Source organism: Palaemon carinicauda, chromosome 3, assembly GCF_036898095.1.
Source record: "Palaemon carinicauda isolate YSFRI2023 chromosome 3, ASM3689809v2, whole genome shotgun sequence".
Classification (NCBI taxonomy): domain Eukaryota; kingdom Metazoa; phylum Arthropoda; class Malacostraca; order Decapoda; family Palaemonidae; genus Palaemon; species Palaemon carinicauda.
The window spans coordinates 68,629,369-68,648,702 of NC_090727.1; the positions used below are offsets into that span (position 1 = coordinate 68,629,369).

General features: G+C 37.7%; 1 protein-coding gene across 1 annotated transcript in view; it reads right to left on the reverse strand.

The window, feature by feature from the left end:
* Positions 1-19,334, reverse strand: part of LOC137638318 (uncharacterized) — a 41,652-nt gene that overhangs the window by 6,609 nt on the left and 15,709 nt on the right. The window contains exons 8-10 of the mRNA XM_068370380.1: positions 8,843-9,643; positions 7,316-7,506; positions 4,934-5,114 (exon numbers count right to left, since the gene is read on the reverse strand). Of these exons, the coding sequence (XP_068226481.1) occupies positions 4,934-5,114; positions 7,316-7,506; positions 8,843-9,643 (1,173 nt within the window). The remainder of the gene's footprint in view (positions 1-4,933; positions 5,115-7,315; positions 7,507-8,842; positions 9,644-19,334) is intronic.

Below are 19,334 nucleotides of genomic sequence, written 5' to 3' on the forward strand. Positions count from 1 at the left end.
AAGATAATAATTTTAATAAGACAAAGAAAAAAAAAGAACCAGATATAATAAAGAGAAGAAAGGAATATGTAAAACACTTATCATGTGGTTAAGTCAAGACGATAAGGCGATTTCTTTTCACATAACAGAAGGGAGGATTTAATTATGATAATGAAGCGAAATGGAAGTGAATATTCATGAAGAGTGCCGTCAGAAATGAGTTAACTTTCACTCGGAGAGTTGTAACACAAATGAAGCGAAGTACGAGCTAAGTAAGTCTCGCCTTATTACGCTGAAGGGGATTAATTGCATGGATAAACTAGAGGGGGACTCAGTAGAGTTCAGACCTCTGCCGCGGCAGCTTATTTCTCGACTTTTTGCTTAACCTTGACCTTTGAATGTATTAATTGGCATGGATTTGCATATGCACAAATATGAATCAAGAGCGCATACCTCCGCCGCGGCAGCTTATTTCTCGACATTTAATTCGACCTTCACCTTTGACCTTTGGCCTTAACATGTATTTATTGGCATTGATTTGCATACACATAAATATGAACCAAGACTGCAGACTCCACCGCGGCAGCTTATTTCTCGGACTTTTGATTGACCTTGACCTTTGATCTTAACATGTATAATATTCCTGGATTTGCATAAGCACAAATATGAAAGAAGAGCGCAGACCTCCACTGTGGCAGTTTAATTTTAATGACATTTTGCTCAACCTTGACCTTTGACCCTAACATGTATTTACTGGCGTGGATTTGCATACACTCAAATATGAACCAAGATTGAAGTCTCTGTGACATTTCCAAACTTATGGCTGATTACGTGAATTGGACATTTTGCTTAACCATGACCTTGACCTTTGACCTTAACATGTATTTTAACTTGCGTGGATTTTCATACACTCAAATATGAACCAAGTTTAAAGTCTCTGTGACAACGATGTACAAACTAATGACTGATTATGTAAATTGGATATTTTGCCTGACTGTGACCATGACCTTTGACCTTGACCTTCCAAAATTTAATCATTCCCATCTTTTTACATAACAGTTAATCCCTGAAAGTTTCATTACGATTAGAATTGTGGCCAGGAAGCTGTTCACAAACAAACACACACAAACAGAGGGTAAAACATAACCTCCTTCCAACTTAGAAGTAAAGTCTTGCAAAGGGATAAATGAACTGCTATCTATTGTAGCTTTATTGACATCAAGTGAATTTGATATACGGGGATGCTGGCGGAGAGAATATTGTGGGAATATGTTTAGTAATTAAGGGTTTCTGAAGTTAAATATTTATGAGTATTATTCTTTTTTTTATTATTGCTAATTAATTATTTCTTTTTCTTTTTTGCTGATTAATAAAGTTTGTAATGAAGTTGAGTTTTTACTAATGTTTTTTTTTTTCTTTTTTTTTTTGCTGATTAATTTTTTTTCATAAATGAATTTGAATTTTATGAGTGGTATTTTTTGGCTAAATAAATCATTTTTTATAATGAATTTGAATTTTTCTGAGTATTTTTTTTTTTTTTTGCTAATTAAAGAAATATTTATAATTGAGTTGAATTTTTGAGTGATATTTTCTAACCAAAATTTCTTTTATAATGAAGTTGAATTTTTATGGGTAATATTTTTTTTTTTGCTAATTAAAGAAATGTTTATAATTGAGTTGAATTATTATTAGTGGTATTTCTTTTTTTTTTTTTTTTTTTTTGCTAATTAAAAAAATTGTCTATAATGAAGTTGAATTTTTATGAATAACATTTTTTTTGCTAATTAAAAAATGTTTTTAATGAATTTGAATTTTTATAAGCAATATTTTTTTTTCTAATTGAAAAAAATGTTTGTAATGAAGTTGAATGTTTATGATTGATATTTTTTTTTATTTAAAAAATGTTAATAATGAAATTAAATTTTTATGAGTGATTATTTTTTTGCTTATTAAAAAAAATTCATAATGAAGTTGAATATTTATGAGTAACATTTTTTTGCTAATGAAAATAATGTTTTAAATGAAGTTTTTATTAATATTTTTTTTTCCTGATAAAAAAAAATTATAATGAAGTTAAAGTTTTATGAGTCATTTTTTCTGCTAATTAAAAAAAATGTTTATAATGAAGTTGAATTTTTATGAGTGATATTTTTTCTACTAATTAAAGAAAATGTTTATAATTCATTTGAAATATTTTTACTAATAAAATTTTTTTATTATAATGAAGTTGAATATATATATATATATATATATATATATATATATATATATATATATATATATATATATATATATATATATATATATATATATATATATATATATATATATATATATATATATATATATATATATATATAAACATTTTTTTGCTAATTAAAAAGATTATAATGATTTTTAAAAAGCACTAAAGTCTTTTGACCAATTGTGTGTAGCTATTTGCTGTGAAATATTCAAATTCATTCGCTTTTGATAGATGCATTTGACGATGCATGGAGAGAAATTTATGGTTTTCTAAAGTTGAATATATATGATTAAAAATTTTTGATAATAAAAAAAATTTATATGATTATTTTTCAACATTTGTAAAATCTGACCAATGTGTAGCTGTCTGTAAAACCATAAGCTTAAAGTTGAATATTTATCTTAAAATTTTTTTGATAATTAAAAAAAAAAATTATATGATTATTTTTTCACCATAAGTAAAATCTTACCATAAGTTTTTAAGATAAGCATTTGACAAACCATTTTAATGCCAGCTGTCATATTCTTGAAATATCTGGTTATAATTAAGCTCTTCTGACCAATTCTATGTAGATATTTGATGTGAAAGGTACAAAATCATTAGCTTTTAATATTATCTCTCTCTCTCTCTATATATATATAAATATATATATATATATATATATATATATATATATATATATATATATATATATATATATATATATATATATATATATATATATATATATATATATATATATATATATATATATATATATATATATATATATATGTATATATATATGTATATATATATGTATTTATATATATATATATATATTATATATATGTATTTATATATATACATACATACATATATATATATATATATATATATATATATATATATATATATCTATATATGTATATATATATATATATATATATATATATATATATATATATTTTATTTGTATATGAGCAAATGTATAAATATAAATGCATATACATATATATATATATATATATATATATATATATGCATTTGCTCATATATAAATAAATAAATAAATAAATAAATAAATATATATATATATATACATACATACATATATATATATATATGTATATATATATATATATATATATATATATATATATATATATATATATATATATATATGTATGTATGTATATATATATAAATACATATATATATTGATATATGCTATATATATAGCATATATCAATATTGGCAAAAATATTCAATGTGAAAATTCAAACCTATCTGACTAAGAAATACTTGAAGATTAAATTATCGATAAATAATTTTGTTTTCTCAACAATTTCATTTAGTTTTTAATGGAGATATTGAGGTCAAAATATAAGTTTCCATATTAAGCTTCATATACATTCAAATTCGAAAGGATATTTATATTAAATATAATTATCATGTAAAGAAATACATCGCTGCTAAAGATATATAATTGCTTTGAAATTAATGTAAATTAATAATCAAATGTAAATTGGATTTGAAAATAATGGTCATTATATTTTTCAGAACAGTGAAAGTTCAAGAGGGAAATGTAGTGACAGTTTCTCCTGTTTCAAGAAGGCTTATAGGTAAACTACAACGCCCCTCCCCCGTTGGACTTCCAACAAGGTAAGATAAGTACAAACACATTTTTATTTTAACTAAATTCCTCTACTTAAATTCTATGTCAGACTAATAATGATATCATTTTTTTTCTAGAATAGCTACGAAGACCCTATAGTTTATATAGGAAATATTTATTTTAATGTTGTTACTGTTTTTAAGATCTTTTATTTTTCCTTGTTTCCTTTCCTCACTGGGCTATTTTCCCTGTTTGAGCCCCTGAGCTTATAGCATCCTGCTTTTCCAACTAGGGTTGTAGCTTAGTAAGTAATAATAATAATAATAATAATAATTTTTTTTTACCCAGATTCCTCTTTTGAAGCCTTATGCCAGACTAATCTTGTTATTCATTTTTTATTTCTTTTATAATAGATATTGAAAGTGAATAAATCTTGTTCGATTTTAAACAACCTTCATTTTATTTCTGCTCATGATTACTTTAATTTTTCGACTGGTACACTTGGATACAAGAATTCCTGATACACCTCACCCTGAAAAGGTGCATCCAGCCACACGCTTAGGCTACTTCGCGGCGAGGTCCTTTATTTAGCCACGCCCACCACCTCTGCCTTATCTTCCTACAATATTATTATTATTATTATTATTATTATTATTACTACTTGCTAGGCTACAACCCTAGTAGTTAAAGCAGGATGCTATAAGCCCAAGGTTTCAAACAGGAAAAATAGTCCTGTGAGGAAAGCAAATATCTGTTTGATTACTTGCCGCAAAGTAAGGTGTGATTGGGGGCACTTCTTTGGAGTGAGCTATACCAGGGTCTCATGTATCCATCTGTACATAGTTTTATTATTATTATTATTATTATTATTATTATTATTATTATTATTATTATTATTATTATAATAATAATAATAATAATAATTATAATTATCATTATTATTATTATTATTATTATTATTATTATTATTATTATTATTATTATTAGCTAAGCTACATCCCTAGTTGGAAAAGCGGGATGCTATAAGCCCAGGGGTACCAACAGGGGAAAATAGCCCAGCGAGGAAATGAAATAAGGGAATAAATAAACTACAGAAGTAAAATGGAGCATACCTGATAAGTGTACATGTTTCCTCGGCTGCGTTTTGGTATACATATAAAGAGGCGTTGAGCGCGAATGGGAAGAGGCAGTGTAGAGAACAAGGCGAAGGTGGGCGTCCGGAGGCAGACCTCGAACGCTGAATATTGGTCGTCCTTCGCTTACGTTTGCCACTAGGGTGTCTCCGGACCAAACCTGATGGTGATGTAAACCTAGTTGGTTTCAATATGAAATATAATCTTTGAATCTTCATTACTTTTTTTTTTTTAATTTCGAGTTGTTTCTTATAAAAAAAACTATCATGAATATGTAAAAGTGAATATCGTCAAGGAGAAGTCAGAGAGGAAAAACGTTCCAAAAAGCAGGAAATATTATTTGGGATGTTGGTGTAGTCAAATATACTGGTCGTTGTAATAGGGGTTTCCTATGAGATGGATATTTTATACAAGGGGTTTTATGAATATCTGCAGTATATATATATATATATATATATATATATATATATATATATATATATATATATATATATATATATATATATATTATATATATATATATATATATATATATATATATATATATATATATATATATATATATATATATATATATATATATATATATATATATATATATATGTGTGTATTCATAAAACAAATAAGCTGGACTGGGATTTGAGACCCACTCAAGTTCGATACTTAAGTGTCTACAACCTTACCATCCATGTGAGCTAAGGATGCGGTCTTTTTGGGGAGCCTATAGCTATAGCAAGATTTGCCTTTGCATGAACCACTGTCATCTCAAGATTTGCCTTTGCACGAACCACTATCATCTGAAGATTTGCCTTTGCACAAACCACTATCATCTCAAGGTTAACCTTTACACGAACCACTGTCAACTCAAAATTTGCCTTTGCACGAACCACTATCATCTCAAGATTTGCCTTTGCACGAGCCACTATCAACTCAAGATTTTCCTTTGCACAAACCACTATCATCTCAAGGTTTACCTTTATACGAACCACTGTCAACTCAAGATTTGCCTTTGCACGAACCACTATCATCTCAAGATTTGCCTTTACACGAACCACTATCATCTCAAGATTGCCTTTACAAGAACCACTATCATCTCAAGATTTGCCTTTACACGAACCACTATCAACTCAAGATTTGCCTTTGCACGAACCACTATCATCTAAAGATTTTCCTTTGCATGAACAAATATCCTCTCAGGATTTGCCTTTGCACAAACCACTATCATCTCAAGATTTGCCTTTGCACGAACCACTATCATCTCAAGTTTTGCCTTTGTCCAAACCACTATCATCTCAAGATTGCCTTTACAAGAACCACTATCATCTCAAGATTTGCCTTTACACGAACCACTATCATCTCAAGATTGCCTTCACAAGAACCACTATCATCTCAAGATTTGCCTTTACACGAACCACTATCAACTCAAGATTTGCCTTTGCACGAACCACTATCATCTCAAGATTTGCCCTTGCACGAACCGATTATCATCTCAAGATTTGCACTTGCACGAACCGATTATCATCTCAGGATTTGCCCTTGCACGAACCGATTATCATCTAAAGATTTGCCCTTGCACGAACCAATTATCATCTCAAGGTTTGCCCTTGCACGAACCGTTTATCATCTCAAGATTTGCCTTTGCACGAACCACTATCATCTCAAGATTTGCCTTGGAATAAACCTTTCTGATATCTTAGTTAGCTTTCTTGTTATCCTATCTTATTATCCAGTTGTATAAACTAGTGTTAACTCGAGATGTGGCTTCTTACCTCCGGATTTGCATTCATATCAACGGATCTTGCATCTAGGTCTACAATCAAATAAAACAATCTCTATTTCCAGACTTTCATTCCTATGAGCTACTCTTCCAGAACTGAGTTTATATCAGCCAATCTTACTATCAGATTTACAATGAAATGACCAAATCGCTACCTCCAGATTTGCATTCGTTCAAACCAGTCTTACAAACATATTTGCTTTCATGACCACCAAACTTGCCTTCAGATTTGAATTCATATCAACTGGTCTTACCTTCATATTTGCATCCATATCAAGCAGTCTTGCCCTCAGAATTGCATCTAGATCAACTGGTCTTACCTTCAGATTTGCATCCATATCAAGCAGTCTTGCCTTCAGAATTGCATCTAGATCAACTGGTCTTACCTTCATATTTGCATCCATATCAAGCAGTCTTGCCCTCAGAATTGCATCTAGATCAACTGGTCTTACCTTCAGATTTGCATCCATATCAAGCAGTCTTGCCTTCAGAATTGCATCTAGATCAACTGGTCTTACCTTCAGATTTGCGTCCACGTCAACATGTCTTACATTCAGATATGCATTAGAATGAATCAGTCTTACCTCCAGATTAGCTTTGGTGCTTGACTCGGGTGACCTGACGAAACTCATGCTGGGGGAATGTTGAGCATCTTGCATTGCAAGGTTGATGTCCCTCGAAGGATCTTGAGCATATATTGGGTCGTCACATCTCACCTCCATCCGGGTGATGCCTATCAGCGTTACGTTGCAATCCTGCAAGGCTTTCGGGGCCTCTGTTGCAAGTTGCATGGAAGAGAACCGGTTTAAGTAGGGAGAATAATGTTACTGTATATTAAATGCTAATTTTTACTTAGATACATTTAAGTGGAATTTGGAAACCACAAATCTAAGATAAGAAAAATTCAAGATGAAATATGTTATTCATTGGATGATATCTGTATGAGAAGTGAAAAGTATGCTGAATATATGGTGATAATTACAAAGAAAGAGGAGAGTAATAATCACAAGAAATATGAGAAAAAGAAAAGATATAATCTAAGTTGGTAATGATAATGATAAACAAATATCAGAAGTGAAATGAAATATACCCATGAACTGATTTGTCCCGGAAGTAGAGATAATGTTAACGAAGACGACTTGGAAGGAATCTTCCGTATCAAAAACAAACAAATAAACAAACGGAAGAGTTCATGGTGGTACTGATGCAGATTTTCAACCTTCTATCCAAAGAAGTGGTTCATATTTGTCGTTGGTACCAATTCCAGTCTAATTTTACAGGAAAATTAGTTTTCCTTGTACCATGTTGGTTCATTAATTTTTGGTAATTAATTATGTCGTTTTCCTATTTTTATCTTATAGTTGATGAGTTTTTCCATGTATCTATTGGTATAATTATCCTTTTTCTTCCTATTATTGTTCTTGTTTGTTTATTTGACGGAACGAAAAGTGCAAAATGAGGTTTCCAACGTATGAGGAATTGAGAAAAGAGGAATAATGATACTTTCTCATTTTGGCATATGCTTTTCTTCATAAAGTTTCATGGAGTGAATATGGGTTTTTTGTTTGCTACTTGAATAGATATTAGCCTTCAAGATAAACTTGTAAATTCAAAATATAAATAAAACACTAGTAAATTTAAATGAAAATATTACAATGAGTTTTGAAATACCTTTAGAAGATGATGAATCATGAAGGGAAAATTGCTGGAGCCTGATTATGTTTACCTTAATGTACCCAGAATAAATCTATCACTTAACTATTATGCCAATCGATCTTCTTTACTTAAGAAGTTAACTACTGTGATTGTTCAGTAGATATATTACACTTCTAAAGAGTAGGAAAGAGTCTTTAGTTATGGTAAGCAGCTCTTCTAGAAGGACAATCTAAAATCAGACCATTGTTCTCTAGTCTTGAGTTGTGCCATAACCTCTGTAATTAGAGGTTTTCACTTAGTGAATTAGGACACTTACAAACATTATGATTTTGTCGGATAAATCCCAAGACTGTTTTCTCTTGAAGTGTAGAATCAACATGAAAATGGTGAGAAACAAAAAAGATAGTATTTAACCTTTTCATCCAGTAATCACAGTTAGGAAATTTGTTACTCACCTACTACTGTGATGGCGTATGTACAGGGAACCTCCATATGACCGACACTATTCCGGGCGTAACATCCAACCACAGTCGATGCCGTAGGGGTCAGTGTTACCGTCGACCTCCCAGGCTGAGTTGGATCACGTTGATGCTTCACCTCTTTCCACTCTTCTCTTCCCGACCTGGAGAACACCTGCCCACCCTCCTTCCAGTCTTCTCTTTCCTGCCTGGAAAGTACCCGGCCACCAGAGGCCTTCTGGTATGCTGCCTGATCAGTGTCACCTGAAGCCACTTGGGTCCCCGAGGTGTCAAGATGAATCTGGAGGTTATTGGAAACGAAGGGTAGACTTTTGGAGTCTAACTTTCCACGTCTTGGCCACATGAGGTAAGACGTACCATCTTTATCGAGGTCCGTAGAAATCCCTCCTGCGACTGAATCTGAATTGTGCGGGATAGGGTGACTTGTTTCAGAGTCAGAGTAGATTCCATTGCTGGCCTGGTGGCTTTTTGTGCTCTGACTGAGCCTCTGAAAAAGGGCTGGAATGCCTATTTTCTGGTCTGTCGAGGACTCTCTGGCGACTGAATCTGAATTGCGCTGGATAGGGTGACTTGTCTCAGGTTCAGAGAAGAGTCCATAGCTACCCTGGTGGCTTCTTGCTGCACTCTGACTGTGCCTCTGGGAAAGGGCTGGAATACCTATTTTCCAGGTGAAAGTAATATCTTGGGGTTGGGCATCCACTTGGCAGGTCAGGCTGACTGAAGTATTTGCTGTTACTGTGAGTTTCTGATGGGAAGGACCTGAACAGTAAGGCAAATCTAAAATGGGAAAAAATTGACAATTCAGAAATCATTATGTGGGTGAATAGAATTAAACTATATATCAAATAAGGTGGAGATTTTTACTTATAAGACATGCTGTGAATGTCAGTGAGATTTGGTTTTGTAGACATTTCTAAACTTGCTGGAGTTCGTATACAAAGTAATGTTGGAGTTCATGACTTTGGCCTTTCTATCTATGCTACAGAAGTTTTTACTAAGAAATATATGGACTCCACGCATTTCTATCCACAATATTACATATCAATATATGACAAAACATGGGATGACTTTAGAGGTTCAAATAAAGGTTCCTTATCATACTGATAACTATATTTAATAGTATACCTATATCTATTCTTACCCATCTATCTGCTTGATTGTATATTTACGTATAGAGACATATATATATATATATATATATATATATATATATATATATATATATATATATATATATATATATATATATATATATATATATATATATATATATATATATATATATATATATATATATATATATATATATATATGTATATATATATATATATATATATATATATATATATATATATATATATATATATATATATATATGTGTGTATATATATATATATATATATATATATATATATATATATATATATATATATACGGATTTTGAGCGAAGCGAAAAATCTATTTTTGGGTGAGATGGCCATGTCGTCCTGATGGAAGTTCCTATAGGGTAGCTTCCTAGGGTATATTACAACTACGGCGATATTCCCAGAGAATTTACCTTAAGGTACCAGAATTCTAACTCCTGGAGCGAGTATCCCTCGTGAAAGGGATATCGCGACATATCAGAGGACGTATTCTAGACACGCCACATGGCAATCTACATCCTGGACAGAGATTTCGTCTCGTAGGAGGTGATTGGCGAGATACGAATTCGGGAAAGAAAAAGGGGAGCCGCTCCCAAGGCTTCCCTATCCTCCGATTCGTATGCGTGCCTGGCGCCAATCCTGGCGCCATCTGTATTCCTTGTAGCGTACACGAGGTGCTACAGATACTGTATGTAGGGAGGAGTCCTACAGCCCTTTCTTAGAAAGGCAAGGGCAGGTCCATCAGGACGACATGGCCATCTCACCCAAAAATAGATTTTTTGCTTCGCTCAAAATCCGTTTTTTGGGCTCAAGCCATGTCGTCCTGATGGAAGTGTACCAGAGCATTACTGTATCTGTGGATTCTCAGAACGTGCCGTACTCCCCGGAGGTAATTTTTCCCGGTCGACTAGACCTAGAGACCTAAGATGTTACCGTTATACATCTTTTCAACTAACTATAAACTATGTTAGAGCTTCCTGCCCCCTACAGGGAAGAGTCCTACTAGACTCTGGAAAAGTCTCGAAGAGTACATATACCTATGTATGAATACCAGGCAAGCTAATATAGTGGTCTCGCCCTATATTAAGTAAAGCATAGTTTGTAAAGAACCACTGCGTCAATATGAAATATCGACCAGTTCTGCGCACAATACTTGTATTGGACAAAGGTTTTATATCCGCATAGGAGGAAAACCAATGCAACATAGCTTGCATAAAGGAACAATTCTATTAGAATTATCCCAGATAAGGTACATAGAATGAATGCTCAATTATACCAATAAATTGACACAGGTGAAGGAGACGCAAGGTTCTCAAGAACCAGATTATTGACAGGCAATAAATAGACATGTTAACCACAATTATATATATATATACATAAGAAGAGGATAACCCAAAACTTTAAGCATAAGTATGATAGTAAACAGAGCTTGTTTGTCTGAAAGAAAAAACATTAGATGCCACTTTTAAGATACCGAGGTATCAAAGTCATAAAAGCCTGTATTACAAATCAATGATATTAGCGTTAGAAACGCTCGGCACACATGTCTGCACTTATGCTAGGTTCACCTTCGGAAATGGAACAGTCTGGATGGGCAACACAGTGCCCTCACTTAGTTTGTAGTACAGTATGTAACTACACACTCACCCTGGAATTAATCGTCCCAATTAAGACCACTGTTCCTCGCAGAGTTAAACAGTAGGGTTAACACCGCGACCCACTGCTACCACAGATCTCTTTTAGTTCCTCTACTTGCTTCGCATAGTGGCGAAAGAACACTCTGGAAGACTTCCAGCCAGTGTATGAACGGAGATGTTCAAAATCCATACAATTAAAGAAATTTAAGGATGAGGCAACTTTCCTCGGATCGTGACCTGCGGGTGTATTGTCAGGATCCGCTCTGCGAATAAAATATGTGATTTTCGCTCTGAGTTGATTCAGAGATAAATTTGAGCCTGATGTTTCTCCCCTGAATAGTTGACCACCCTTGAAGTCTGAAGTTCTATGAAGATAGACCTTTAGGCATTCTACTGGACATAGAGATGCATCTTCTTTCAGAGGGCAGATTCTCCAGGGACCCCACCTGTTGGTGGGTAACTCATTCTTGGCGAGAAACGTAGGATCCGGAAACAGGTTCAGTTCTCCCCCATCCAGGAACTGAACACGACCTGCCTCTCTCGAGAGGCTACAATCTCACTAACCCTGGCCCCGGACGCGAGTGCAAAAATAGGAAAATAACTTTTTGTGTCAAATCCTTTAACGCACACTCTTCATTGCTCAACAGAGAAGCGAAATGAAGAACTTGTCTAAAGACCATGAAATGGGCTTTGGAGGTGCTGAAGGTCTGAGCCTAGCACAGGCTTTCGGGACTTTATTAAAGATCTCGTTACCTAGGTCGACCTGGAAGGCATATAGAATGGGTCTTGTCAAAGCAGACTTACACGCTGAAATCGTGTTCGCTGCCAATCCTTGACCATGGAAGTGGAGAAGAAAGATAAGCAGAAGTCTGTCAAGATCTCCTGCGGATTCTTCGCCTTGACAAAAGGCCACCCATTTTCTCCAAGATGACTCATATTGCCTTCTAGTAGATTTGCACTTATATTCCTCTAGGAAGTCTATACTGGCTTTCGAAATCCCGAAACGCTTTCTCACCGCTAGGGAGAGAAAATCATGAGCTGCAGGGTCCGGGTTTTCTGTAATGAAGCGCAGACAGTTGACTTCTGGACTCGCTGGGTCAGAACTGGATCTGGTAGTGGTACAAACTTCAGCTACAGTTCCAATGCCAGGAGGAACCACACGCTGTTCGGCCACTTGTGGGCCACTATTGCCGCTACCCCTTCAAGGATCTCAGTTTGTTGAGGACCCTCAACAGAAGGTTGTGAGGAGGGAACAGATAAATCTTGGACCATCTGTTCCAGTCGAGGGACATCGCGTCCACTGCTTCCGCTAAGGGGTCCTCGTACGGGGCACGTACAGGGGCAACTTCTTGTTGTCTTTCGTCGCAAAGAGGTCTATCTGCAGTTCTGGGACTGATTCAGAATGAAGGAGAATGATCCTGCGTCTAAGGACCATTCCGAGTCTATCGGTGTGAACCTGGATAGAGCGTCCGCTGTCACATTGTGGACTCCTTGAAGGTGAACTGCCGACAGGTACCACTTCTTCTTTTCCGCCAATCGGAAGACGGCCAACATCACCTGGTTGAGAGGTGGTGACCTCGATCCTTGTCGATTCAAGTATCTCACAACTACCTCACTGTCTATCACCAACCTTATGTGGATCGAGTGACGCGGGGAGACTTTCTTTAAGGTAAGGAGCACTGCCCTAGCTTCTAGAAAGTTTTATGTGAAAGGTCTTGAATAGCTTGGACCAAGTCCCCTGGACTTTTTTCCGATGAGAGTGACCTCCCCATCCCTCCTTCGAGGCGTCTGAGTGAATCGTCACCGACGGGGGAGGTGGCTGAAGAAGAACCGACTTCTTTAGATGTCTGGCTTGGGACCAAGGCCTGAGAAGAGTACTTAGCCGAAGCGGCTAGTCTTCTCAGATCTCTTCGCGCGTTTGATGCATAACTTCTCCAAACTCCGATTGCATCCTTTAGCTGTGCTCTTAGCACTGGGTCTGTCACCGAAGCAAACTGGAGAGAGCGCAGTACCCTCTCCTGCTCGTGTCTTGATATCCTTTCGGAATCTAGAAGTCTCTTGACAGAACCCGCTATCTCCTTCCTTTTCTTCGCCGGGATGGAGAAACGGTGTGACAAAAGGTCCCAGTGGATTCCCAGCCACTGGAACTTTTGAGATGGAGAAAGTCGAGACTTTTTCTGTTGATCTTGAAGCCTAGGTACTCTAGGAACTGGATCACTTGACTGGAAGCTTGCAAGCATTCTGTCTCGGATGCTGCCCACACCAACCAGTCGTCCAGGTAGGCTACTACCTGAATTCCCTTTAGGCGTAATTGTTTGAGAGCTATGCTCGCAAGCTTCGTAAAAATCCTTGGGGCTATGTTAGCCCGAATGGCATGGCTCCGAAGGCGTATAGTCTTCGTTGTAGCCTGAACCCTAGGTAGGGGGAGAGTCGATGGCTAATTGGAATGTGCCAATAGGCGTCTGACAAGTCTATAGAGACGGAATATGCCTTCTTGGGCAGTAAGGTCCTTATGTGTTGCAGTGTTAGCATTTTGAATTTGCAATTCACTATGAACTTGTTGAGTGGCGACAAGTCCAGAATGACTCTGAGCTTTTCCGAGTCTTTCTTGGGAACACAAAACAGCCTCCCTTAGAAATTGATGGGCTTCACCCTTCGGATCACCTTTTTTCTCCAACAGTTCTTGAACGTACTCCTCCATAACGGGGGTGGAATGTTGGAAAAACCGAAGGCACGGGGGTGGAGTGCTGTACCAGCTCCCGCCCAGTCCATTCTTGAGTAGGCTGTGGGCCCAGGGATCGAAGGTCCACCGATCCCGAAATTTCAGAAGTCTCCCTCCTACCGGTATCACCTCACTTGGACTGCCGTCCTGAGGTCTTGCCTTCCTGACCACGACCACTCCTGAATCCCCTTCCCCTTGAGGGGCGTCTTAGACGAGCCTCTGGCTGCTCCTCTAGGCTTTGCTCGAAAGGAAGTAGACTGCCCTTCGAACGCTGGGGTGAATGCCGTGGACTGTGTCGACACGGCCTGGGGTACCCACTGAAAAGTGGTCGGGGTTTGTGCCACGATCTGGGGCACTGGGGGCAATGGCAATTGCAGTTGCTGTTGCTGTCTAAGAGGCTTGGCTGGCCGAGACGGTAGCCTAGTCCTCATAGTCTTCCTCTTTGGTTGAGGACCCTCATCCGGGGAAGACTTTCTTTTGATAACCAGGCCCCACTTCTGGAGAAGGTTTCTATTCTCCAAGGCGGCCTTATCAACAACTTCTTTGACCAAGTCGGTAGGGAAAAGGTCTTTTCCCCAAATGTTGGAGGAGATTAGTTTCTTTGGCTCGTGCCTCACCGTAGCCGAGGTAAACACGAACTCCCTACAAGCTCTCCTTGCCTTGACGAAGCCATAAAGGTCCTTCGTCACTGTGGCCAGATGAGACTTGGCCACTACCATGAACATTTCATGGACCTTGGGGTCATTTGCCATCGTCTCGAGAGTAGTCTGAAGAGACATTGAGGCAGTCAGTCTTTCTTTTGTACCGAACTCACTTCGCAAAAGAAAGTCAGACAGCTTAGGGAGGTCCTTGCCGAACTGACGTCCGGCAATATCAGCCTCCAACTTTCCAACTGAGAACGTAAGATGGACGTCCTTCCAGTCTTTGTGGTCCATAGGCAGGGCCAGCAACAAGGGTTTACACTCCTCTAGGGAGGGGCAAGACTTGCCGGCCTCGACTGCTTTTAGTACAGCCAGAAACCCTTTCTGTAAAAAGGGGAAGGCTCTAGTAGGCGAGGACACAAAGGAAGGGAGCTTCCTATTCAATGCGGCTACCTTTGAGTTAGAGAAGCCCCTCTCTTTCATCGAGGATGAAAGTAGAGCTTGAGCCTTAGCATGGTCCATCACTATGACCTCCTTCGGCTCTGTCTCCTCCTTTGAAGCTGGTTCCTTCCTCAGCCGGACATAACAGTCCGGATATGATGCCTTGCTGGGCCAGAATTCCACCTCCTCCAGGGGAACTGAGCCCAGCTTATCCGAGATGACGATCTTTCCAGTCGTCATCGGCATGTGCTCAGCATACCTCCATGGGATAGCATCTGAGCACAAGGGAAGGTCTTTCACATTGAGCTTTTTTCTGGGGCCCATGTGATTCTGCAAGGCACTGCATTCGCAGTTCCATTGCAGCCGCCTTCTCCTGATTCTCCTTCTGCATTTGTTGGATCATTCCAACAATAGAAGAGAGGGCCTGTCCCAGCTCTACTGGGAGACCGGCCGATGTAGAGGGAATAGGCTCCGGAATCTGAACCGGAGTAGCCGACACCTCGTCGACGTCTACCTCTACAACGTCTGGGGCTTGAACTTCATCCTGGGCTTCTGCCGGGAGGTCTTCCTCCTGACACCCGTCCACATCAGACATCCTGTCATCTAACTGGATGTCTTGCATTGCGACCGCGACTTCAGCATCCACCTGGATCTGAACTTAGGGGATCTCCTCTTGAGGCTGGGGAATCACTGCATCAGCTGATGCCTTAGGGAAAAGATACGCCCTCATCTTCTCACTTGGAAGAGAAGGGCCAGAAGTGTTCTTTTGGAAGCCCCTTACCCAGGTACGAAGCTTCTTCCTAGCTATATCCCTTGATTCCTTTGTCCTAGGGGAATTAAAGGTCTCAGTAATCAGGTTAGTGCACACAGTACATACCTGAGGGTCCCAATACCGGAGATCATCCTTGGAGACAGTGTATGCTGCGTGTCTCCTACAAAACTCATGTCCGCAGAGGTTCTTGCTGCTGACATTGCAGAAAGCACTTCCCCACTTCGGAGTGTCCTTCTGTAAAGAGAAGAAATTTCCATGAGTATCAAGTGAACTATGTATCACTGGATATGCATAGTATAGCATAACAATTCAGAAAGGAAAGACACACACTTGTATTTCCCTCACAACCCATTGTTGCAGCCTTCCAGATAATAAAATCAAAATGGTTTATCTCTTCTAGAGTAACCAATGCAAGGTTTCCAGAGGAAACAGGTGGAGCTCACACCTAAGCAATGATTTTAAAATCCTGGATAATAGACAGGAAAGAACTCAGCTTCCTATCTGTAGGGCAACAGCAAAGGGATGTGCAAGAAAACACAATAGTGTTAGAAGACACAGTGCTGTACCAAAACCCTTACCATAGTTTTCTTCTTACTGTATATGTTATACTGAAGAATACTAGTACAGTATAGGGGGATGACACACCACAACTAGCTTTAAAGTATACTACTTAACAGCTATAGGGCGGCAGCACTCTGGTTCAAATGCCTGTGCCGGTCGGCAGCAACTGCCGGCCGGTAACAGCCAATGTTGGCCGGCAATGGCTGCCGGCCAGCAACTACACAAGGTAGTACCCAGCTGCCGGCCACACTCTTGGTGACCGGCAGACAAGGGCTGACATAAGCCGGCCGGCAAAGGAACAAGACCGATGCCAGCCGGCAGCAAAAGAACCAGAGGACTACACCTGCCCGGCTGCCGGCCTATGAGGCCGGCAGCCGGGTCAGGTACAGCACTAGAAGAAAAATAGAATGGATGCCGGGATAAGAGTGTACACAACCTCCAAGCCCGGCAACCGAAAGAATGCATATAAGGAAGGGGAGAAACTAATTCAGGCTTCCTGACCAATGCCGTCTGGCTCTGCCGGCAGGCATGGATGAGGGACCAAGAGAGGTCCGGGCAGCACTCGAAAACATAAGACCCTTGCCGGCCAGCAGCTCTGCCGGCCGGCAAGGGGCTGAGTCAATTCCACATCCTAACCTATACTAGGTCCAGATGTAGAACGACGTACAGTACAGTAATGGCTCGGCCATTATGAAGAAAGAGGGGGAAGGGACAAGAGGGTCCTGCCAACCTTGCTTTAGTGACAGATCACCCGCAGCCAAGAAACTTATCTTAGCCTAAGGGAGATCTAAGGGGGAAGGCCAGCAATACTTGCCAGCTCCCAGAGCACCAAAGCAAGGAAGGCGTTGCTACTCCCAAGGAAAGAACTTATCCTTCCCCGAGAACAGCAACAAGGACTAGTCTGGTAGATCACAAAAGAAGGAATCATATCCACAGAAACCTTTGGTAGTGACCTAAGGGAGCTAAGCTCCCTTTGTCTGTGTTAGGTCAGCGAGGGGGACTCAGCCCCAAGCCAGACAACACAGACTCAGACTAAAAAACTCTGTTGTTCTGTCCCTCTTGAACCATAACTACAGGAACAGGAAGGTACAGTAACACCCTAGTATAGTTTTATCGAAAATAAATTCGGAAAAAACCACTTAGGGATAAGCCCAAGGCTTAAACAGAGGGAAAGGGATTGCATACCTTCTCCGAAGAAAAGAAAGCAACCAGGGAGTATGATAAAGTATACTAAGGCTCCATAAGCAACTAGCCTAGGCACCAAGAGAATCGATTACCTAAATCACCGAAACTCACTCGTATACTATCTTGGAAATATTCCACACAGTCTAAAATGTATAAAATATAGCCTAAAGCTTCAATAAAATTTTAATTACACTCGGAAAAACCATAATCATGCATGAAGTACTAGGACCAAACGACTAGGCTACATGGCCTAGCGTAGGCCAGAATGGCGAATACTTCGCCAAATAATACTAAGCACGAAAGGAAATCCTATGTAATGCTAAATAGCTAAAATTTATTAAAGCAAAACAACCAGGAATGTCGCTCTGACTAACTAATTTATACCTAGCGAGCGACAGCGTCCAAGACGCCTCTGGTAGGCTACGGCTCTTGTATCAAAGATTAATCCTATTAATCACTCAAAATTTTACCAAGAGCCTACATTTATACATAAAAGACACTATACTCAACTTATCAGAGGCCGACGAAGACGGAGAAGCCATGAAAAGTAGAATAAATCCAAGATTTGCGAGAAAAACAGGAAAAAACACCGAGTTGTTAAGCTACGCAAAAAGGAATACAGATGGCGCCAGGATTGGCGCCAGGCACGCATACGAATCGGAGGATAGGGAAGCCTTGGGAGCGGCTCCCCTTTTTCTTTCCCGAATTCGTATCTCGCCAATCACCTCCTACGAGACGAAATCTCTGTCCAGGATGTAGATTGCCATGTGGCGTGTCTAGAATACGTCCTCTGATATGTCGCGATATCCCTTTCACGAGGGATACTCGCTCCAGGAGTTAGAATTCTGGTACCTTAAGGTAAATTCTCTGGGAATATCGCCGTAGTTGTAATATACCCTAGGAAGCTACCCTATAGGAACTTCCATCAGGACGACATGGCTTGAGCCCAAAAATATATGTATATATATATATATATATATATATATATATATATATATATATATATATATATATATATATATATATGTATATACAGTATATGTATATATATAGATGTATATATATACATATATATATACATATATATATATATATATATATATATATATATATATATATATATATATATATATATATATATATATATATATATATATGTGTGTATACATATATGTACACACACACACTGCATATGTATGTATATATATGTATATATAATATATATATGCATATATCTATCTAATCATATATAAATATATATATATATATATATATATATATATATATATATATATATATATATATATATATATATATATATATATATATATCTATAGATATATGTGTATCTGTAGATTTGAACA